General features: G+C 44.7%; 1 protein-coding gene across 1 annotated transcript in view; it reads right to left on the bottom strand.

Moving 5' to 3' along the window:
* Positions 1-12,213: 12,213 nt before the first annotated feature.
* Positions 12,214-25,116, bottom strand: part of LOC128460090 (glutamate receptor ionotropic, kainate 2-like) — a 63,431-nt gene continuing 50,528 nt past the window's right edge. The window contains exons 11-16 of the mRNA XM_053445126.1: positions 24,849-25,072; positions 20,671-20,789; positions 19,562-19,779; positions 18,635-18,860; positions 15,134-15,384; positions 12,214-12,378 (exon numbers count right to left, since the gene is read on the bottom strand). Of these exons, the coding sequence (XP_053301101.1) occupies positions 12,214-12,378; positions 15,134-15,384; positions 18,635-18,860; positions 19,562-19,779; positions 20,671-20,789; positions 24,849-25,072 (1,203 nt within the window). The remainder of the gene's footprint in view (positions 12,379-15,133; positions 15,385-18,634; positions 18,861-19,561; positions 19,780-20,670; positions 20,790-24,848; positions 25,073-25,116) is intronic.

Below are 25,116 nucleotides of genomic sequence, written 5' to 3'. Positions count from 1 at the left end.
TTAACCATTTTTTCATCCACGACTACGTTTTTTTATCGTCACGCCTTCTTATCGATAACCTCAGATCTTATCGCAGGTGACAGCATCCCCACAGCTGCTCCGCTAACTTAATACCGCCACCGGGAAAAAATGAATGTCACTGAACGTCAGGGCCGTTTGCTCTCCCAGCTGCTTGACAGTACGCTCCAAACACCTGCTCCTCCTCCATCTGTGCCTCCCAGTTGTTAGTCAGCACCAGCCAGGCACAGCTCCCTAGAGAGAGAGAGAGACAGAGAGACAGAGAGACAAAGTGAGAGAGAGAGAGATGGCGTGCTGCTTTTGGTATACCTTGAATCCCAAGTATGGCTTTAGTGGCACTTATCCGTGACCTTACAACTCTTCTCTGACCGTATTGAATGTGAAAAGAGCTCCCCCCCCCCCGGAAGCCGACTCCTCACAAAAGTTTACTCCGGGTCGCTTTCGGAGTCGTATCTTAATGTTCTGACAAATCAAATAACTTTGTATGATGATCTCAAGCTTGTGTGTTTTTTTCTTAAACGAAGCTCGACGTAGACAACCAACTTTTTGTCTGGGTATATTTCTATACCAAAGAGTTTGGCTTTATTTTTTTGAAGGCATTTAACGTTAAGACGTGCTGACGCGGTTGCTAGCGTCGCTCTTTCGGAAATAGGAAGGACTTATTGCGGAATACGGCGGTTGTTGTTTCTTTTTTGTTTATGTACAGCTTTTTGAATGTGTGCGTTTTTGTTAAAAATCGAATCTCAACAATGCAGCATGACACAAAAAAGACCAAACTACAGATGGAGCACAGGCAACGCTCCAACCTCTACGGAAACCACATCTTTTTTTTTTTGTATGATGTATTTTTTTACATTTCTACACACAATTCCTCTCAGGATGATGAACTGTTCTCAGGGAATTAACCAAAAAAAAATGTATTGTGTTCTTTTGGGAATCATCCACTGACTGACTCCGCAAACTCTGTTAAGCAATGGTTTACGAGACGTATGTAACCAGTTCATGTACTGATATTAGCAACTACCTCTTGAGTTATACATAGTTGTGCATTTCTTTTTTATTTCTTTTGTTCTGTATATGTTGTGATGAGCTTGTATGGTTAACAGCAGGTCTCTGTTGTGCCGAGGTGTCGTGTGAGACGTTCCCTGGTGTTGCCACTGACTCCCCTGGTCTTCCTTCCCAGATTTGACAGAAGTTACTTTCTCCTTCTTTTTTTTTTTACTGCAGAAACTCTTCTTTTTTTGTTTACAGCAAAAGCCTACCTCATCCGCGCTGTTCCTCCACACACTCTTTACCTCCTCCCAGGCCCCTCTACCTCCTCCATGCAGTCGTGTGTTAATTGAATTGCCACTCGTCGCACTAGAGTCTCACGGCATGTTCAACGAATCAGCCCCTCGATGCAGGCTCATCACTCGTGACTCCAAATATATCTTACAATCAAAAAGGGCCTCACACATCCAGGGTGAAGCTCTATCTGCCAGCTCCGTGTTGTACCGGGGGTGTAAACCCTTCATCACGTACACAGCTGCAGACTAGCCAGTGAGCCAGCGATAGACATTGGTAAATATGAGATATTTTACATTTCTGTGTGAACACATATTTGAAAAGACATGGACTGTTGTTTTTATTTGCAAGTATTTTATCATAACCGTTTTTTTGTTTTGTTGTAACCACTTGATATGACGGGCTGAAGGTGGAGAAGGATAGGATTGTACTCCACACAAGGAGGTGCCTATCTCTCTTATGTTTTTATTTGTCTGACCTTATTACCAACTGGATATTTTCTTCTTTTTGGGCTCTGTGGTAACGGCCTCGTGTCAGACTTCTTCTTCTTCTTTTGTTTTTTAAAGGGCCCCAGATAATCAGATGTTCTATGTGGTTTGGAGACGATGCCCCTTCTGGTTGCAAACTACATTTTGTAGTTTCGAGCGGCATTGTGAACATTTAACATGAAATCTTTGTACTAATGGTGACATTGCATAGACATCATTCTTAAAAAAAAAGAAGGTTTATGAAGATGACTATTATCATTACTTTAAACAAAACTAACTCATGAGATTAAAGATTGATTTTTTTGGGGTTTTGCTTCAGACACACGCAGTATTACAATCGAGAGAATCACTATGGAGTATCGCCAGTTATGAACAAAACACACAACCACAGTCAAATATAGTAATATTATTGTTCTTAGTAGCTTTATATTTTCTTCCAATCAATGTAACTACTGATTGATCTCTTGTTTATTGTCCTGTTCAGTATTCAACGCAGCCGAGGAAATAACCCCCTTAACTTAGAAATAATCAGACGGCTGGTCGAGGCTGCATGTAGGATGACAAATTGGTGTTTTTTAAATATTTTCCCACTCTTTCTTATTAATCATGCAAACATGAGACGACACATGCAAAGACTCCCATCCGTTCAATTATCATTAATATGGCAGAAGGTTTTATCCAAGATGGAACATTTCTGATCACGCGTGTACCGGTTGTATCTCTGCAAAACCTTGACCAGTGAACATGGTGTGTCAGATATACTGTGATACACAGACACAGTATATACTGAGGAATACAATCAGTGTACTCACAAAGTTAAGTTGGATTTTATACCAATCTGAGACTCACTTCTGCCCCTCCGCGATGGTAAAGAGGGACAAGATGGAAGTTTGATTCGCTCATATGTTTGTTGAGAAACTGGGATAAATCAGGAAACTGTTTGAACCTGTAGTGAAATAAGGGTTTCTGTGTCGTTGTGTTTCTTTTCTAAAAAATGAAATTCATCCTTGATATCTTTGTGGTCTCATGATCCAGTATTTAAAGTAGATTTTTAGATTTTTGTTGCTGTCCCGTGAAAACCGTGTATCTCCAAATATCAAGACAAAGTTTTTAACAATTGGGGAAAAGGCTAAACCAACATCTGTCAGCCTGTTTAATCTTAGCTTTACTTTACACCTTAATAAAGCAACACTACGGATTTTAAATAAGCAGAAATGCTAGCTTACCCTTGTTCGGAGTACAACTTGCTGATTCCAGACCTTGTGCTAAGCTAAGCTAACCAGCTGTTGGCTATTAGCATGCATTCCCTAAGGCTAATGCTAGACAGAGCTAAGTGAGCTAAGTTAGCTGTTTCCTGTTATTGTGCTAAGCTAAGCTAACCAGCTGCTGGCTATTAGCATGCGTTCCCTAATGCTGAAGCTAGACACAGCTAAGTTAGCTGTTTCCTGTTATTGTGCTAAGCTAAGTCAACCTACCTCTGGCATAATACTTCCAGTGAGCATCAAGTTGAAATTCTAATTTTTGAAAATAGACTTTACACATTCAGTTTGTCCAAATCACAAAATCTGGCAATGCACGGTTTTCATCGGACAAAAACTCAACGCTAATTAAATTAGAATAACGTGAAGTTGAATGTGTAATTGAAGGAAAAGTCTGTTTTCGTTGAATAAAAACATGCACACCTGGTCCAAGGACTACACGAAGACCCACGAATGATATAGAATATAGGCCTACATTCATGTAATGAATATGAAAACCTTAATTATCATTAAAGATGTATGAAACGCCTTTGGAGACGGACAGGATGTATCACGCCATGATCCCAGATGACTGAAGTTCACATACCTCAACTGCTCAGTGCTTTGCCTTGACTGGAGAACAATGTGTTGAAGGGGATGACGACTATTGTTTTGTTTTTTGAACTGTATTATGTTGGATTCTTATTGTGTTTATGTACATGAAATCATACTGAACCGTTGGACCTCTAAAGAACCTCTAAATCCAACCAAGGCAGTTTACAGTGCAGATACCTCCTTGTATTGACTCGTAACCTGGCAGGTCTCATGTCCGTCTGTGTGTTCTCACTCTGCATCACGGCCAGGGGGAGTCTTCTGAGCTCGTTTCCTCTGGAGTACGTCTAGAGCCAGGCACTGATTGCTTTCGAATGGGGAAAATGTTCTTCTATGTGCATATCACTCGTTATTTTTAGCCCCGATATAAGTGTACTGCCTTTTTTTAATCTCTGTGAATCTTGGATTGGATTTTTTAAATATGTCTTAAATGTTTTACTTGATTGGAAAATAAACATATCATATTGGCATTAAAGTATGTATAATTTCCTACTAGACATCGGAGTGGTTAGATGTTTGCTTCTTCTCTTCAGATTAAAAAAATTCACTCACACACATGCTTGTTTTACATTCTATCTATCTCTCTTTCTCTCTTTCTCTCTATCTATCTATCTATCTATCTATCTATCTATCTATCTATCTATCTATCTATCTATCTTTATACCTTAAATACATATATATGTATTAGTTTCTTGAACTATTCTGGTGCTGAAACTGTTTCTTAATTAAAATATAAATCAACATCGATCATAACGAGTCATTTAAAACCTGTATGGTGCAAAGGTCCAAACATCGGTTAAAAGGAGACATATCTTTAGCTTCGAAGCTTCTCAGTATAAACATCAACACATATGCACATACAGTGGTTTCCAAAATGCTAAAATCTTTTTCTCATTCAAATGAAAGTGGTATCAGACTTATTAATCCCACTGCATATAGAGACAGGTGAGGGACGAACACCATTCTATGAAAAACATACCCCCTCATTGACCAAATAACCCGTCAAATTACACATTTAAGGGAATTTTGTTAGTTTTCAGGCATAAAAACTGCTTTAAACTACATGAAAAATGCATTTTAAGGTCTCACAATACTCTGATCAGATTTGAAGCTCATCTGTTAAACCTGCTATTGAAGAAAAGAAAAATACATTTTCTGTTCCCGGTAGGTGGCGCTGTGTCCTAATCTGACATTTGGCCTGTAGCCTTCTTCAGGCCTGAACTCAAACATGTGGAAGATCTGATGATGTGACATCTCATGACAGAAGAGAAAAATGCCTTTTTTCTTCATTCCGTCCGTTCTCATCTCCGCCCACTAGGGGGAAACCTGGTGCTGTTGAATCCTCGCTTCCCCCCCCCCCCCCCCAGGCCTGTGAAGGACACAGCCAGAGCAGATTAATCACCTCAACACATCTGACTCACCAAACACTGGTGTTCCTTCACAGCCGTCTCTCTATTCTCCTGCTCCTCTTTAATGGCCCAGCGCCTTGCTTTTTATAACCAGCTGTCTCTCTCACTGTCTTCCTCCTCAGCACATCCAGGCTTGCGGGGGTCCATTAAATCCACGCTCTTTGTTTACAGTTTCCCTTTGTTACCCACAATCATTTCCCTATACTGCCCCCCCCCCCCCCTTTTTTTTTTCCCCTCCCCGTGTACCATCTCTGGAGATGTCTTCGTCAAGGTCAGCTATTTTTTACAGCTTGTGATATTGGAGGTATCACAGGGAAGCGGCGATACGAAGAAGAGGAGGAGGAGGAGGGGAGGACGGGGTGGGGGGAGAAAGGATGGAGAGAACCAAAGGATAAATGCTGCCGAGCCTTTTGCTGCAGACGGTAAGAGGGGTGTGTTTGCACAATGTCAGAGGCATGTGAGCAGGCCGGCGAGATGAGAGGGGTACATTTCTTCTCCGTCTTTCTCCCTGTCGTCCTATTCCTCATTCCTAAACTGCGTGTTGACCTTTGTAGTACCGCCTCCAGGCTGTATGCTTTAACCTTTCCAGTGAGGGAGAGGGGGCCCCTGCGCTGGGAATACAAGATAAATCACAACTGCTGTCTGCTAATGCGACAGACAACAAGACACACCGGCACGCAGGAGGAAAGCTGTGTACCTCCTCGGCTGTGCCTCCATGAAGAGGTTCACACCACTGGCGCACTGGGCTATTACCTTCTACAAGTGCACCCTGAATTATTCATCCTTCATTAAAATGCACTATGGGTGATGATGGCCATCAGTGTGTTTTGGGCTATTTTTTTTTTTTTTTCTATCGTAAAACACAGGGGTCATTAGGAGTCATTTCTGGTCAATTTTGTATGATCAGCCATGCTCCAGAGAAAGACAGGAGAGGAGGGGAAAAAAAATCCAATTTACTTTCTGTGCATTGGGAATTCGTGTTGAAAGAGATCAAAGGGGACAGACAAAGAGATGAGAGGATCGACATCTTCTCATCTCCATTTGGCTCCCTATGAGAGGGGGGGAAATTACTTTAAAGCTGCAGCCTTGATGAAAGAAAAAGGGCCTTATGCCTGATGTATTTCTCCAGAGGTGGAATCAACACTATGAATGACTCAAAGGCAGAGAGGGAGAGGGAGAGAAGACGGGAGGAGGAGGGAGAAATGGAACATTTGTTTGAGAGAACCTAATGGGGTATTTTGGTGAAGAAAGAGAGTGCTATTTGACAGCAGTGAACAAAACAGCGATTCCCCCGTCAGGAGACGTGACTGTAGCTCCAAACTCAACGCCGTCATTTCCAGTGTGTGCATTTGATAGAAATGGCGGCGGATTTCATCAGAAGTTGCTCATACACGGCATCAATCAGGGGGATTTTGTATCAGACGTCAACGCATCCGTCTGAAATGTGATTTTTAGTCTCATATCATCCTCAGAACAAGTGCAGCAAACAGGTCCTGGAAATGAAATAGCCTCCGAACGCCCCATTAGCTTCTCTCACCCCCTCGCGCTCTGAGAGACAACCGGGCGCCGTCATCTTTCTGACAGAGCTGTCAAAGCACCGAGCCAGCCACCCTAGTTACACATAGAGCAAAACAGAAATGAAAACATTGTCAGTGAAAAGACTCATGGGGTAACGGAGACGCCGGGAGCCGGGTGAATCACTTAGCAAGCTGCGCGCCTCCATTCTGCAGCTGCCATCCACCACAACACATCTGCCACGGCAAAGAATAACAAAAAGCAAACAACACTCGGGTAGAGAAAATCAAATCCAAATGAATGGTTATGTGACACGAAGGATCACTCGGTCGAATTGAAATTAAATCGCAGCCGAAACAGGGTTTGTCCCGTCGGGTCCACGTGTGAGACCTACAGGTGGCAAATGGCGGGAAAGTCGTCATGCAAACACACAGATTGACACTTAGCAGCAGTGAAACCATTCTATTTTCTTTGTGTGGGGCCGGCGGTTCTTCAAATATGCCCCCCCACCCCCCCAAGTGCTATCTGTGGGCAGACACATGGCACCGCTGGGCAGGATCCTCATGCGTATCAAATCATCACTTTTCTACCAGCGACGCCTCAGCCAGCGACTCGCAATTCCCCGTTTTTATTGCACTTGCCCAGGATTTCCTATTATCCATGCTGCAGTCCACAGACAGGAGAGCTGAAAGTGTCGACTGTCGGGGAATCGTCTGCCGCCGGCGGAATATTGCACCGACGATTGCTGCCGGCTTTGTTGATATGAGCCACACAGTAACAAGCGATTGAATTATTTATGCAGACCACGGCAGCAGTGATCGCTTTACACTGAGGGGAGGTGAATAAAGAATTAAATTAATGTAGTTTCAGCTTTTTTCCTGGCAACAAGGATACTTTTGCACTCAGTACTTTAATTCACTTTTAGCTGAAATGTCTGTTTGGAGTATTTTATAATATTTTCATATTTATCGCAATGACTTAATAAATAAGTTAATAAAATACTTTTTCCTGTTAAAAGTTTCGGTCCATTTTCCTGTATTTTGGATTTATATTTCACTGAAAAAAGGAGATTATTAAAGTTCAATTGTCAACACACAAATTAATCATGTTTTTTATTATAATTTTCTGGAGGATTAAGTTAATAAGAGATTTGAGCTAATTCCAACATGCCAAGATGCTCACAGTGCAAACAAGTTGCTTCGCAGATATGACGACTCACTGAACACAAGTCGCAGCAGAGGCTCATGGGAACGCGATTAAAGTGTTTGGTTGTGACCTCAGACTAATTAGAGATCTGACCTGATACGAAGTGAAAAGTCACCTAATGTCAAGGAAGTACATCCAGTGTCCTGCTGGTGGCGCCAGAGGGAAGTCTGGTTTCTCCTTCATCCCAATGAAAACACGAGATGTCAATCAGTCCAATGGCCGACGTTCCCATCAACAGAGCCGCAGCCAATAAAAAGTGTTTATAGATACAATGACCTGACAGAAATGTCACATTAAAGCAGAAATAATAAAACAACCAGCTCCTCTCATGGATTCGTGCCCTTTTTCTTTGAGATTCGAAGAAAATAAAAATCCCCAGTATAAACTACGGTAAAACCTCTGATGATATATATTTGATGGCCCCCCCTTTAATGTACATAATGACTTTACAAGTGCATATACTTGCTACTTGTTCCACTGAGGAAGATCAAAGTGGGTCGACATGATTCTTGCTCTGTAATCCTGAATTATTAAACTCGCTGGGAAATGAGCTGAGGAATACATTTCCTCCTTCAGCGAGCCTTCCCTGGCAGGTGCTATTACCCTCTAATATCTGTATGACAAACCAAAGTCACATCCAGAAAGCAATTTTGGGTCCACAACGCAATCTCAGCCATTAATTGCCTAATGAACAAGATGTTATCTAAGGATACCTTTCCAACGACCACTTAGGAAAAGACGGAAGAAGACTTAATATGATGGAAACAAGTGTGACAGACTAAACGGCCGCGGCTGAACGCACCGACGCGTGCTCTGACCTTCCCTGTCAATCTGGAGGGCAGACAGGGCGGCCATTTATGTTGTGGCGGCAGAGGTCGGCCGGCAGAAACAGTTTTCATCATTACCCGCGTAGAAGAAACCAAAAGGCTGGAGCTGTCCGACCGCCCGCTGTCGTCTGTGGGAGGGAAATAACAATAAACAATGGAAAAAACCTGAGAGTCAGGAGGGAGCTTGTTGTTTGTGCAGCCTCCTGCGTTTCACTGTGAGTTCTGTACACTCGTCTGGATTCCTGGTTTCAGCAGCCCGGCACACAGCCAGGTGGAAAGATGCACCCGACAGCCAGTCCGGAAAAAACAGCTGCCCCAACATACCCCACAATCCTAATTTAATTAACAATTTAGCAATTACCTAATGTAGTCATTTGGATAATACAAATCAAGTCTTGGGGCATTTAATCAATAGGAAGAGTCTGACATTTCAAAACCCCGCAGGACGTAGTGCTCATCATCGAACGCACTCTACGATGAAGACCCACAACAAATGTTCTCTGCTGCATCTCTTAACCAAATCAAAGGAAAACCCAGTAGGAATATGAAAATAATATCAGGCAAAACTACAATTATGACATTTTTTTAATGACGTTATTTGTAAAACCTTGCATCAATGTCAAATTCCATGAGCTCATTCTTTGTTTGTTTTTTTCGACAGGACAGCAAAGCCTTTGTAGTCGTTTCTAATAAATGTTCTGGGTACTCGATGGGTGGAAAATGACAAGCCACACTGGTGAGAGCGCCGTCGGGTTCCAGGCGGACGTCTCCTCTGTCAGTCTTCATAATGCGCAAATGAAATAAGTCATTAACTATGTCCATCCATGAACAGCTGAGGTGTTCTATTCTTTTTTAGATTTCGTGGGAATCTTTGGAACAACAGATCAAAGGAATGAGACGACAGGGGCAGTGATGTCGTGACCTCCCGACTATGCTTGTCATTTCTCATCATGGTGCAGTGCGGCCACGTGTGATTGGGCAGAGAAAACACGTTTGGAGACAATTAGTGGATAAATGATCTGCTCCGCCCCCCCGCTGCCGCCGCCATCATCATCACCATCATCATCATCATCATCATCATCATCATCATAACATGACAGGACGGCTGGTGTAAGGGCGGAGGCGAGATACACGGTAACAAACAGCAAAGTGCCTCGTCGCTGGTCTTTATTCTCAAATCTGCAGCTGTAAAGTTTCACACATTGACAAGTAGCTTATAAATTCCTTCTTGAGCTTGAAAATTAAAAAAACAATATCACCACAGGGCTCGTTCAGAGGCCAAACTGGAGCTGCTGGTCCTATGACACGATCGTTATCAGCAATTGGACAGAGTTCTCATCTCACGTTGGCTTGAAGGAGATAAATTAATGCTCATGTTCAGGTTCATAATTTCGATTTTAATTTCACCCTCTGTCTGACAGACTTTTATAAATACACAGAAAACCTGTAGCACTGAAAAAAGCTTAGGGTTAGTCTCCTTAGTCTCCTTATGATGACCGTGTGAAATGACAGAAAGCTCCAGGAGAGCCCCTCAACAGACCATGTGGTGTATCTACAGACATCTTCTCACGTCATTTCTGTCCATCATCTGGTCCTAAAGGAAAGGTTTCTGAGATAAGTGAAAAATATGAGATTATTTAAACCCATCTTGCTTTTTTTTTTTAAAACTTCTTTATTCAAGTCGAGCCATCAGTCTTTATTCTTAAACTCCAGATAGTGGTGCAGAGTTGGAATAACATTTTTTTGATGGCCTTATCGATACCCCAAACTGAACAGCACACTCTCATCATTTTAATCAATTATTACTAGAGCTTGTCTGATAATGTGGTCAGGCGAATCTTAATTTAGAGCAGATCCTCTGGAATGAACGTGTGTATCGGTTGATAAGTAACAAGAAACTGCAACAAAAGTCTGAAGTAGTTTCGACGATGTTTGTTTTCCTCAAAGAACGTCTACAGGTTGATTTCACTGTTACATGTCCTGGTTTGTATGAATCCATCAAATGTATTTGTTTGTATGTTATTTAGCAGAATTATCAAAATAATACTCCAATAGTTTTCATGAGATTTTGTGGAGGGCTGGGGGGGCATGACCAGAGGAGGATATAATCATCATCAATGACCTCAGAAAACCCAGTATAGGGAACAGTGTGTTGTATTATCATATATATTTTTTTATTATATTATATTCACTAATCTAAAAAAGTAAGACTTGATACAAAAAAAAAGAAAATCTCAAATCTCATGATAAAATAAGATTTTTTTGTCTTTTTCAGGTTCCTGAGGCTAAAATGCAGCGTGATAGACACATCCTCGCCCGGTACCTACAAGCTAAACTCACATATTTTTTATTCTGACTCACCACAGCTAGTTGTCAGTTAACCGCTCGGCGTGGACTGTGCTGACAGCTGCAATTTGTAGGATGAGTCACCACCTTCGTTTACAGTCTCCTTGTTCTTACACACCCGGCAAAATCCACCACTTTGTCCCCCAGACGCTAAACGCTGTCCCCACGAGACCGACAGAAAGACAAGGACCGACTCTCTGAGCGATGAGAGACAGAGATGAACCCTACACAGCAGAGTTTGATGGCTGAGTTGGTATCTGCTACATATCTTATCCACGGGGGGGGGGGGGGGGGGGGGGCTACCATGATACAAAGTCCTACAAAACCTCTTGTTCTTGTACAAAAAAAACCAAACATTTTTTTGTAGAAATACTGCATTTTTAAACAACAACCGATACAGAGTGAGAACCGCAGGCCGGGCGTGGACGGATGGACACGGATGAGGACGTTGACTGTGTACGTTTTTTCTTTTGGAGGCTTCGAAACATAGAAGGCGGCGTGATGGGAGGTTCTTACACGATGGCAGACCTTTGGCACGAGAAAGGCGTTACAGAAGAAAACGATGGGTGGTCAACAAGGTCGGCGTAGATGAATCCAAACTAAACATCACTTTTATACATCGGTGTCAGGTCGGCAAACCGCTCGGGTCAGTCTACCGCCCCCTGCTGTTGGTGTGAGATTAGCGTTTTTGCTCAAAATCATTAGAAAGGAATTCAAACCACTGAAGGGAGGGAACGAAAGGGGGGGGGGGGGGGGGTCACACACACTCACATGGAGGTAAGACAAAAGGGCATTGACATCGACAGAAAAAAAAAAAACTACATCTGGTGTTACTCTCACGATGGACTTTCCCCTTCTGCACAGGTGTCAGATGAGCGTGTGTGCATATGTGTGTGCATACATGTGTTACGTGTGTGTGTTCACACTTGTGTTTTTTTTTATCCCAAAACTACTTGGATCATTTCAATAATACACACGTCATCGGCACAACAAACCCCCCCCCCCACGAGTCCGTCCTTTTTCCAGCTCCCTTCAAAGTAGTGAACGTCACAGTGCGGTGACACTGCTCAGGTTTCTATATTTCCACAGGAAACATCCGTCTACACAACGAGTGGGTTCAAAAGGAATCCTGTTTTTTTTTTTGGACCGCTAACTTCAGTTTGGGGGTTAGGTCAGCATTAATGTCTCCCAGTGTCCCCCTGTCCTCTTGTTGGTTTTACTGGGGAGGGAGGGTGGAGGGGGCGTGTTCCGGGGGGGTGCGTTCAGCGCCTCACGCCATGGTTTCCTTGCCCGGGAGTCTCCTGTCGTTGAACGTGTGCATGTTGATGACCTCCTCCGTCTTAACGATGGCGGGCGGCTGAGGCTTTTGTTTGAGCCGGCGTTTGCACTTCAGAGACACGCGGAGCTCGTCCATCATGGCGCTGCAGAATGACCGCTGCAGGAGGCAAACGGGACAGAAGGAGAAGTTATGGCCGGCACCGTGACATCTGGCACATCACACACACTTACACAACTCTAATGTGTACTGCTAATGCCGGGGTAGAGGTTTCTCCAAGGATACATGTCTGGACAACACGATGGAAATGTGTAGCAACACTGCTTGTACTGTCCATAGCTGACAATTTGAATGTGACTTTGCATTTTAAGGTCAATCTTGAAGACATTTGTTTTTCAAGAAAAGGTTCATTCTCTAAGCGCTTTGAGCTGTTTAGTGTTTTACTCCACTGAACTGACCTTTTCTAAAACTGGTGTCATACCCCAATACCCCAAATATTTGATCACTGTTCAAACTGATGTAGTTTAGATTGGGGTTTGGCCACATACACTAAAGAACTATACTAAGTTGTTACCTTTAATATTAGTTGTCATACCTGCATTATGACTTAATAGTTATCAAGTTATAAGCTCTTGCATTTGGGGATTTCAAAAAGGTGAAAATAAAAAATAAGGATTTGATGTTAAGGGGTGACATAGCTTTTTTTTGTGAAAAATAAAATTAATTTATTTAATGATGTTATTTATAATCATCAAGCTGGAAGTAAGGTAGGGAAATGTAATTATAGATAGATTTTTAATGTGTTAAAGGCGTCTGTACATCTCCAGTCTCCTCAGGACCGTGGGGGTGTGGACAAACTGGGTTTTGACGGACAGCTCCACTCTTCTGTTAACTTTGCAGCACCTGTTTGGGGCGGGACGACTCGCTGACCTACCATCACTCTTATTGGTGCACCCAGATTAGTGACATCATAAATCTCTTGCATGGTCCCGCCCATTTTTGACCTGAGCAGCGGGTCCAATCAGCCGCAGTAATTAAGAAGCACCTGTGTGGGCGGGACCAGGCTGTAAAACTCAAAGTCGAGTTCCAGCGACGGACACGCAGAGCGAAGCGGGAAGCTATTCACCGACTGACTGAACAATGCAGTGGGTCTGAAGTGTCCCAGATTTTCCTCCTGTTTAAACTTCCCTGTCACACAAAGGTCTGGACGCTGATCCAGAGGCTGCCGCTCGCTGCCAGGAGCTAAACCCAGAGCTGAACACGCTCAACAACACTCGCAGCTGTTGGCACGCGAGAGGGAAAATGTTAAGACGCTGCAAGAAAAGACGAGAACATCCACTTTCAACAGATTAAACCCCCCCCCTGAAAATATTGGTAGCTTCTTTTAAAGCATCAATCACCCACTCACACTGACGCGCGTTATGCAACGTCTGTAATATGAGCGTCTGTTTGTCCCTGCATAATGCATGCGCCGTGAAATCCCATAAAAAGCCAATATGCTTGTGTGCGCCGACGCCGCGAAGACGAATTCACACACATTCACTTACTGATTATGCAAAATCTAATTCAAAATTCTCGGCGGGTGTGGGGGCGGAGAGGAGATATAAGAGAGGAGGGAGAGCATTAAAGTGTGAAGCTGTTATTTTTCTGTTTGTGTGGGTGTGTCAAATGGATATCTGTGGGTGGCTTATGCACCAGGTATTTTCTGTTTGTTTCTCTTTGCTTTTTTACATTTGTTTGTCTGGCATGCGAATGAGATGGTTGGTGCACTCGCGAAAAAGATGAGTGGTTATGGAATGTAGAGGGTCAGGGAGGGTGAGCGGGGGGGAAATAATGGTGAAAAATAATGAGGAGGGAAATGGATTAGGCCGACGGGGAAAAGATGGCAACTAGGTTGATGGAAAAAAAACAACAGAAGAGCTGGTGGTGGAGGAGGTGGAGGAGGTGGGCCGGGCCAGAACACCGAAGAAGGAGGGGCTTGTCCTCAGCATGTAAATTACCAGCACCTTCGCAGCCCAGAGACTGTGGCATTTGAAAATGATCTGAATATGTTTGACCTGGTCTTGCAGCTTTGGATTAATGACATCAGGGATGTTCTCGGAAACATATGCAGCCCGTTATAAAAAAAAGCCAGAAATTCATAACCGTAGCAATAAAGTAAAACACCGTGGAGCTGCAATTCTGTGGATGTAAATAATTAAAACGTTACTTTCTACAACATCACTGCACAAGTTCAAATGCACCTGAATACTCCACACTGAGATGAATCATGTGCACTGAAATAGAGCCCGGATGGAAGAGGCTGGGATCTCAAGTATAGAAACATAACCAGAGGCTACACATATGTGTGTTTTCACTTCATATAAATCATGTGATTAAAGGATAAGATCATGTTTTATTTTTATTTTTAAAAACAATACCCACATGCTCATATGTACTGAGAGGGATGATGGATATTTCTCGTTGACCCGGTTAATGAAGCGATATCAAATTATAGAAAGGTGGCAAAGATGGATTATTAAGTGGAGCATGTGCTAATATGAGGTTTCACAGATCTGAGTGAAGCAAATCAAGTGAGGAGAGAATCAGTCAATGTCCTTTTGTGGCTGGGTTCATAAACATTTGTAAATGACCTTCAAGCTCCCTCACCTTGTGTTGTCTATATACTTGATTATATGAACCTATCATGGATCCATAAAAGAGAACGGACATGCAAATCAAACATATGTTGAGTTTTATATGATTTTTAGTTTTGTTTGTTCTATCCCCCCTTTCATAATAAAGTGACACATGAGTAAAGATGAGTGAATCCAAAATGTCACACGGCTAAAGAGGAATTGACTGAGACACAACAAGAACAAAACACACAGCCGAGTGTCTGATGCTGTGAATGTGTCAGAAATGGCCCCGGTACCTTCTCCAGCTGGGCGTTCTGTTTGGACTTGTAGAGGACCTCCCCCACAGCCACGAACACTGACAGCACCAGTCCCGCCGCCAGCACGATGAAGATCCCTCCGATGTTCTGCACCCCCAGAGCGCTGGCCTCTTTGCTCTCCTCTTCAGGACAGCCGTTCCCCCTCCACCACTTCTCCTTCATCATGTGCAGCTTCCCTTCCTCCTGCAGCTGCAAAATGGCTATAGTGATCTTGTCTCTGTACGGAGAGCCTGCAGGGACAAACACACAACATGAATAACGGCGAAAACATATAAAAATAAGAGATTACGCCAAAGTATATCATAGTCATCGCTGAAAGGACATTATATATATGTTAAACTTGCATCGTGTATGATCGTATGAACATGTTATTGTCGCCTGCTTAGAAGGAGTTTCTTTATGTTTTGTAAGTCCTCCTTCAAATCCCACTAATCCTCTACATTCACAGAGTGATTCCAAAATTCTCCCTCCTCTCCACAGTGTGTGAATTATAACGCACAGGGAGCTGGCAACAAAGACTCGGCTTTGTGCTGCCGAGCTGCTGTTGATTCTGACCAATGAGCTGCTGTTTGCATCAATGCTGAAGGCAAACAGGCAAATCAGGGCAGCCCGGTGGGGTGCACGCTACCCGGGTGCACATGGGTTTGGGATTATATGTGTAAATCGGAGATAGGGTTTATCTATGTGTGTGTGTGTGTGTGTGTTTTTTTTTAATGCATGTCAATGTCTTGTTGAGTAAAATCACCGAAATCCATAGACAGTGGGAAGGCGCCAGAATTAGCGACGAGGCATTAAAGCACAGCCGGTGCTGCCGTGATCAAAGGAGGAGTAGAACCCGAGTGGGGTCATGTTCTCCTCCTATCAACAGCGTGTGTGACACAACAAGGCGTCGCACAACACACACACACTGACACACACGGTTAGATTAATACTCACTGTGAACATTCATGTTTCATTTATAAACTCCTTTAAAAGCTTGTTAGTGAATTTACACGATAAGAGAAATCATACACAATGAAGCTCGTTGGTTCATTTCAGTCGTTTCGGCTCAATCACACCAACAGGAAACACACTGGAAACACTGGTGAAATGGGATTTTTTGGCAACACAACAAGAATTGCTGCTAAAACTCTCGGGGAGCTGAACTGCATCTGGCCGCAGGTAGAAGGTAGCATCACTTTGTCTGCTGCTCCGGAACAGTTTTGCCTGTCAGCCCCTTTGGTTGATTCCCCCTCTGTCTCATCCATCATTCATCCATCGCCATCCATCAGCCCTTCATCCCAGAGTCTCTGTGTCTATAGACTGACCAAGGAGGACATGAGATGAAAACTGAAAACTACGTTAAAAAACCCGAGTGTCCCTGTGATGTGCACGAGGAGAACATGTCCTCTTCTTTGCGACGTGCACAGTTTGTGACCCTGAAGAGCATCTTTACATTCTGTGCATGTGCAACAGATTTGTAGCCCCCCCGATCACGCAGTCGTGTACCGTCTATGCATGTGAGAGGCATATGCTGGCTTCATTTGAAGATGAGAGATCTATCAAATCTCCGAGTCCCCCCGATCCCGACGTCGCTCATATTCCAAATGATTAATGATGGCCTAACAAAGAAGGCCTTGGATAAATGCTAATAGGACGGCTCCTTGGAGGAGGAGGATATGGAGAGTGGGGCCCGGGCGAATGTTGGAGCGCCGGCGCTTGACACGCCGCGCATACACAACTACCTGACAGATGTTCAACACCAGAGCACATCCATCACTCCCGCACTGTCTGGCTTCAAGTGTTAATGCGATCACAGTTTAAGTCGATAGCGGCAGATGACGCATTTGCGTTCTGGGAACAGGACGTGTGAAAACCCGACAAGCGCTAAACGGTTGGGACTTATTATACGGCTTTCTCTGGTTTATTGCCGTAACAGCCCTACGGGGAATGAGCCGCTGAACAGTGCTCAGCGGGGCAAAAGTTATGGGCTAAAGGTTGATGCTCGGGCGGAGGTCTCCATCGGGTTTGGGACAAGGACAGAAGGAGAACGTCCCAAAAATAGAAAAGAGGGAAAAAAGGTTTCCCTCTCGTTGCAGAGGAAACGCTGGCACCCACACAGAGCTCACTCTGAACTAATAAAGCAATTATCTCCAGCCCTCTTCTATCACAGAGGAAACAGTTTACAGGCTGTAATCCGCTTTATTTCTGAAATACCGCGCAATGAACATCAGGGTTAGAGATTGAAATGAGTTAACGGGCAGTAATAACTTTGAGAGGGGGACATTTTAAATCATTATTTTTTTATGCATTTGAATACTAAACCACTTACGGCGGAGTTCAAATGATTCGGGCTATATTTCGCAGTCATATATTTGATACACTGTGCTGCAACATGAATGTAAAAAAAAAGAAAGAGACGTACTCGGGGGTGCAACCGTCTCAAGGGCGTCGGCGTGAGTACTGGTGCACTTACGGCTCCACAGTGGGACCATATTTCACAGCATCACCTCATTTTTGTTACAGCCGCGGCAATCACGGCTTCTCGGCAGATCCATAACCGCCTCGCACTCATCAGCGGCACCCGGGGTCCAGATGTGGATGGCCAGAATTAATCCTCTATATTTTGATGGCCTTCATATCACCGGTGATAGATGTGGCCATTACAGCGGGTCGCAGTGCTCTCCCTGGCCTCGTCAGGACTGCTCTGACCTCCGTGACACCGGGGGCTGGAACCATCACTGGCTTATCAGCGGCTCTCGGCCGGGGGGTCCCTGCGAGTGCCAGGGTCGTGAGCTGCACATTTATTAACTCTGTCATATACGCTGCGACATATGCAATGAAACTTTCGGTGGATAATATCTGATTCGTGATATTGTTTTGGTGTGTAAAAAAAACTAAAAAACAATTGCTTTACAATAGGAGAACAGCTTTAAAATGTCAGGGCACATTTGTTTGACTGTATCTGGGTCGAATAAGCAGTTTAACACAGTTGTTAGGGGTTGTTTATACTTTCTGAAGGGCTTTGTTGTTGTGTTCCAACGCACAACCCAATTCAAACAGTGTCAAGTATCACACGGGGAATTGCACCAAATTGACTTTTGGGTTTCTGTGATTGTGCCACTGTTAAAACTTTGCCTCGTGTGGTTTCAATGTTGACTTTAAAAGTATTCGTGAGCCTTTGATTTGAAAACAGTTTTGCTTCTGTAAATAAAAACTGGTGGAAAATCATTGAAGCTAGCTTTTCTTTTTTGCCCTAGGCACAATTTAACCTTATCCATAAATTCAACCTCTTCAGCCATTCACTTTTCATTAAGCTAAAACTTTTACACCTCACTCTGTCGGACCATTATACCCGCGACCCCATCAATACAGGTCAACCTTTCCATTCTCAGGGCTTATCCATCATCCATACCGCACGGCATCTGCAGAACCTCTCTCTGACTCCAGAGCCATTCAAACATTATTACAACACAGACGTATATATCTGAGGTCAGCTACCCATCGGCGTTCCCACTCCGTAGGCCTTGGAGTCTATGAGGCCTCCGATCTGCGTGAGGTTGCAGTTGCGCTGCGTGACAAACTCGATGGTGGTGGACTCCATGAGGAAGGCGTAGTCCGAGGTCAGGGCGCGTTGGATTCCCTCCTCCACGTCCTTCACCACCACCAACTGTCTCCGGCTGTTCATGAACTCCCACATCTTGTCGTAGGTGGAGATTTTCGTCTTCTGCAAGTCACCAGAGGGAGAAGGAGCCGGATGAGAACGGAGGTGAAATCATGAAAAACTAAAGCAAAGTACATTCATATTTCTATGAAACAAGATTTTACTGATACTATTTGTCATTCAGTAGTAGACATTCAATCTTGAATACCTGTTTATATAGTATGTATGTAGTTTCTGTGGCTACCTTGGCATGAGGGCTTCTCACTGACACATCTGGTTTAGCTTTATCCCCGTCACCATGTCAGAGCAGCTTTAACTTACTGCTGAGCTGCTGCTTCATTCTTAAAACGTTAAACTAGTGGCTTTTATTGTGAAATTCAATCTATAAATACATCCACAAAACAACAAACAGTTTTTTTGCAGCATTTCTTTGACGCCAGATCAGTTTTAAAAACACAGCAGGAACACAAAGGAGAGCAGCAGAGCCGAGTTGTCAGATGAGGATTTGTGTTAAACTCAAATTTCTCAGCGAGGTAACAAACCCCTGAAAGCACAGTGGGGGGGCTTTTGTGTGAAAAACGACTTGCAGCCGTGTTCAGAATCAAATCAGACTGCAGCTGCTGTTATCATCCACAGATTTCTTGATTGACACAACATCATTTTGTCACTGTCAAGCCAACATGCTCTTATACTGTTTAATTAAAGATTCTAACAGAGCGACAGACTCCTCATTGGACGACTCTACAGCTCCCTGACCCAGCTACCTTGAAGAAGGTCATCGTGGCGCCGTCCTCCACCACGCCGTACAGGATCTTAGTTTGTTTGGCCAGGTCGTCGGCCGAGTCGATGGGCGACTCCATCCTCTCCACGGTGAGGAAGGCCGCCAGGTTGGCCGTGTACGAGGAAATGATGATGAGGGTGAAGAACCACCAGATGCCTCCCACTATTCGAGTCGACAGGGCCTTGGGCATGAGCTCTGATCCTGGTGTGTGAGGGAGGTGGCATGGGGTGAATGTTACAACTGCAAAAATCGATTCATCTCAGCAAATCTGCACATTATGATTCCAGTGTTGCATTTAATTGTTTACTGTGATCGGTTAAAAAAACAAGTCAACTTGTTTCAAGAGCTCGCCTCAAGTCGTCAGCGGAGGCACGTGTCCCGCCTGCGTGAAGATGTGATCACTTGAGGAAGCTCTCAAAACAAGACGAGTGGAATGATCTGGTCTCAGTCTCCAGCCGGGGCTTTAAATAACGCTGGAGACGGTGAAGTGCTGTTTAAAACGTCCTCTGGGGGAAATGGGCTTAGCAAGAATCAATCAAATCAAATAAACACATTAAATATTCATCAATCAGGACAGTGTGAAGAAGGTGACAGGCTGTTTGGGCCAGAGAGTCATGTACCCAAGGTAACCTCACATCCTGACTCCACACCCCACTGATCTCCAGGTGCTGGGGGGCCAGGGGCAAGAGGAGAGGTCTATGGGTGGTGTCGTGCTCTCGCTGCTATTCGTCGAGAGCAGATTCAAAGACTGTTTGTGCTGCTGGTTTTTTTTAAACATTGTTTTTTAAAACCATAAGCTTTTAAAACAAAGGTAATTTGATTTAACTCCAGTGGTAAGAGAGGGATGTTTAAATCCCTCTCATGCATCCCTCTCTCCCTGCCACGTTCACTGTAGCTTTACTGCGTTCCTATGAGCTAAGTTGATTAAATTAAAAAACCATTACATGCACATTTACTCTAAGTTCCGTCTGGACCCCCAGAGGTCTCTCTGTTGCCGCTGGCGTGCATAAAACAACCCGTCCCTCAGAGACAGTGGGATATAGAGAGCTCAAGCTCCGCAGAGCGACAGCAGCCACAGGCTGAGGCAACTACCTTGCTGCATGAGAGCCCCGACTCCAAACCAGAAACTATTGAGCAGCGTAAAATTGTTTTCCACTACGTCTGAGTCGGGGTTGCAGGGGTGCGGGTTGTACCACTCGTAAGGGCTAAACCTATAAAGGAGAGAGAACAGAGACAGATCAGTCAGGACATAGCAAGAGAACAGTGTGTTCGCTGGCGCAGATTAAACAGCAGAACAAATTATACATTTCAGAAACGCTGGGCAGGAACAAGGGGAATGTAAATGTGTGAGAAACCCTGTGTTGTGGCCTCAGGGTCGGAGCTGCTGCAGAGGCCAAAGAGAATCATTCAAGCTTTTGCTGAGATCCCCTTATTGGCATATTCAAATGCCATCAGTTTATTGTGAGAACAGATCAATAGGCTGGAATAACACTGTCACTGGTGATAATGTCCCAGTACGTGATGATCTTTGGGGCTCATTTGGATTCACTGACTCAGGAGCCTTTACACGTTCCCGCCAGCAACTGCAATCACCATTACTCTCCAGATGCAACATCCTCCCCCCCCCCCCCCACACACACACCAGTCTCTCCTTGTCCCTTCTCGTTTCCCCCCGATGAGCCACCTCTGTCCTTCCTCCTCCCTCGCTGATTTTCCCATTTTCTCACATTCCCCCTCACACCTCCATCTCCGCTGCATATCCTGCACCATTCCCCTCCCCAACGACCCGCACCTCATTTTCTTTTTTCTTATTTTTCCCAGATTGCATTGCTTCTTCTTGCGACCCGCCGTCCTCCACACCCCCCCCCCCCCCCCCCCTCCCCAATCCTCCTGCTGCTTGCCTCAGCTGATTGTCAGTGTCTTCAGGTCAGTCGTGGACATTTCTCATCTATTATCCTAAGTAAAAGTGGCATGGCATTAGCGCGGGGGTGATTGGGTGTGCGTTAAGCATCAGGGACTGATTGAGTTTGTGCTGGAGTGGGTTGATGGAGAGAACATTGCTCATGCAGAGTGGAGGGGTCCTTCACGTGGGGCTTGTCCTCACTATGTTTACACAGACACAGGGCATCATTTCAGATTACAAAACCAAATGTTATATAATCAGCGGTGGCATTATTTACCCCCCCCGCCCGACTGCTGTACATCTCCATCCAGATTTGCCTTTGATCGCTCTTTGTTGCCGCAGCCGCCCAATTAACAGCCTCATTTTACAAGCCTCGTGAAAGTGGCACCATTTTTCTCATGCCCCTTTTTTTCCCCCTTTACAGCTATTTCCTCCCCCCCCCCCCCCTCCCTTGAGAATGTTCTACGTGGCGGCGGCTGCGATGACACACTGTAATTCTCCCCGTCAACTCCATCAGGATGCCTGATTTACTGGAATGTCAATGAGCTCCGTCTCCTTGGAACCACAGGCAACAGGAACGGCACAATGGCCTTGTGGAGCTGAGCGGAATGCAATGTGCGTGTGTGTGTGTGTGTGTGTGTGTGTGCGGTTGTGTGTATGTTTTCACGTCTAGGTGCATCAAGCCGCCGGCGCATGAATGCTTGTGCATGCGCCCCGATGGCTGCGTGTGGGAGTGCGGCTCTCGGTGCTAGCGACTGTATATTTGCATTGGCTCAATCAAATTCATCTCAAAGTCAAATATTTCCTGTGATGATTTATTCATGCTGGGCACAGATGTCACATGTAATGTTTAGCTGCAGCCTGAGGCGAACCGCGGGAGCCACCAGGAGATACGTGCTGTTTGGAACGACGTGGTGGGTGTAAATCTATAAAAGCACACACTTGATTGCGTTGTGTTTGTGTCTATACATGTGTGTTGTGCGTGCACCGGGCCCGACGCCTCCTCTGTACGACCTTTGCTTGCAGCTGGCCTGTATTCCTGCGGGCCGTGTACTGCACACCGATCACTAGGAAGAAGGGGACGTGGAGCAGGCACACGTAAGGTCACCTCCTCACATCGAGCACGAGGGACACGTGGAATAGCACTCGGAATTCTGAAAAGATTCCCCCCTCTCCCCACCGCTCCCCTTCCTCCTCCTCCTCCTCCTCCTCCTCCTCTTCACACGTCCCTGGCCACAATAACACAACACGCTCCCTCCATTAACTGTCTGTTGGATTCAATTACTCCGGCTGGCTTTATAGATCTGTTGCCTTTCTCCTCTCAGGCCGAGTGAAGAGGCTGCGTTAGGGGGGATGTTAAAATCACTCGAGTTCGGGACTCGGGCTGCAAACCATGCAGCGGCCGGTACACATGTTATCATGCAATTCAAATCAGCCATTCCATAGAAGAGCTCTTTCCTTTTTGTAATCTCAGAGAATATCATTTGTTATGCCAACAAAGAGAGAAATCAATTCGTCCTCAAACAGAGCTGGAAGCAGCCGCTGAGTGGAAGCTTTTTCTCTGGAGCTTGAAATGAGATAGAGAAACAGTGTGTGTGCGTGTGTGTGTGTGTCTGTGTGTGTGTGTGTGTCTGTGTGCATGTGGGAAGTGGTTCAAAGATGTTGTGAATCCCTGGTGAGACTGAGGTGTTTTATTGTGCAAAAAAAAAGACCCAACAACAACAGGACTTCATAAACTCACTCCACTCGCTCTATTTGCAGGGGATTAGAGAAAATAATATACCCTGCATTCGGGGGATTGACCGATCAATTGCTGGTTGTGTGATCAATACTATACAATTATGAAAGAACCGGCTCAGTGACCTGCAGCGAACACTGTACCTCAGGTTTAAACTTTGCTGAGCATTGTGTTGGTCGCTGAGGACAAACACCATTCACTGCCATGGTGAAGACACAAATCATACAGGCAGACAGCAGACTGACTGATTTCATAAAACAGACATCATATAACATGCTCATCACTTACCCTGACACGACTGTGGAAGCAAAATGGCTATGGGTATGCAATTTGCATATTCTGAGCTACCTTAGGTGACAGTTGCAGCCTTCCTCTCATGTGATCATTTTGCCGGTAACATTTGATGAGTCGTGTGTTAAAACCCAAACACTCCAGAGGATCAAAGCGGGAGACGAGGAGCCCCGGGGGTTAACACACACACACACACACACACACACACATGTCTCTGTGTCGTGCATGCATCGCTGGTTCAGGGAGGTGGGATCATCCAGATGTTGTACAATGTCAACATTGCACTTGGACAATTCTTACAGCTGATTAATAATGCAGAGCTGGTTTTAACACTTTGTGACGCGTGTGTGTGAAAAACGCTGGGAATCGTGGGAGGAATCAGTTTGAAAGACTCATACCAGTGTTTTCCTTATTGCTTAAGCTTGTATACTGATTACCGATACTAATTTCCTCTGAATTTTTTTTTTAATCATTCCCTGTTAATTCAGGTAAAACGATTTATATTTGTAAAATCTGGGGTTGAGTATCGTTTGGGTTCTTCCCCAAAAATGTATTGATGCCTAAATGCTCTTAAAAAAAGCACAAAATGAAGAAGAGGATAATACTTTTTTCATGCTAAGGTATAGGCTCATCATAAATTGTCCCCCCACTGCCGGGGTCAGGGTCGCTCACACCTCCGGCTCATGTGCTTGTGATGGGGTCACGTGAGAGGTCAAGTACGGAGCATCCATCTGCGTTCAGACGTATCCGTGCATCACCGTGTTCTTCCATCACGTTTGTGTCATTCATCCCTTTACACAGAATTGTTTTCAAAGATTTGCTGCACGCCCCGATGTTGGACTTTCTTTCACGTGCACTTTCGTTTGGCTTTTAGGTATTTTGCTGTCACACCGACTTGAGTTTGATGCAGTTTGAAGATTCCTTCTGGTAGATACCAGCCATTCGCACTTTGGTACCCAACCCCCGTTAGATCTAAAATTGTCAACCCAAATTTGACCAAAAGGAAATCATCCAAAATGCTTGGTTTTACTTTGGGAAATGTTTTTCAGTTGTGTAAAGCTTAAGCAACTCTGTAAAAACATTGGTATGCTCCTTAACGGTGACATATTTACTGTAAGATTTTGATATTCCTTTGTCGTAGACCATATCTGCATCACCATAGGCCATAGAATAAAAGAAGCGTCCACTGCCATTCACAGGAGTTTGTGTGTGTGTTTTTCAGAGGATGGATTATCCTCTTCAGCCCCAGAGGGAGCGACCGCTATGTTAGTGAAAGCAGGCGAAACAAGTAGGTGAGACATGTGGGGAGGACGGAGAGAGGGACGGTGGACATGTTACCTGGCTATGACAAACAGCACACAACTGACACCCAAGCAAGCCAGCAGAATATACATCCAGATATCGGGTGAGAGGGGGTTGAGGAAGGAGAAGACCCCGGGGTTGGTTCCGTTGGCCTTGCGGTACAGGATACTTATCCCCAGCGTCATGTAGGGCTTGGAGAAGTCGATGACCTTCTCCCTGATGTAGGTGATGGCCAGAGGAGCCACCGCCAGGTCGACTTTCTGCAACGAGATAACACGGGAGGTGACTGTTGTTTGTGAAACGA

Source organism: Pleuronectes platessa, chromosome 17, assembly GCF_947347685.1.
Source record: "Pleuronectes platessa chromosome 17, fPlePla1.1, whole genome shotgun sequence".
Taxonomy (NCBI): Eukaryota; Metazoa; Chordata; class Actinopteri; order Pleuronectiformes; family Pleuronectidae; genus Pleuronectes; species Pleuronectes platessa.
The sequence above is the reverse complement of the archived record's forward strand: the minus strand, read 5'-3'. Positions and strand labels throughout refer to the sequence as shown.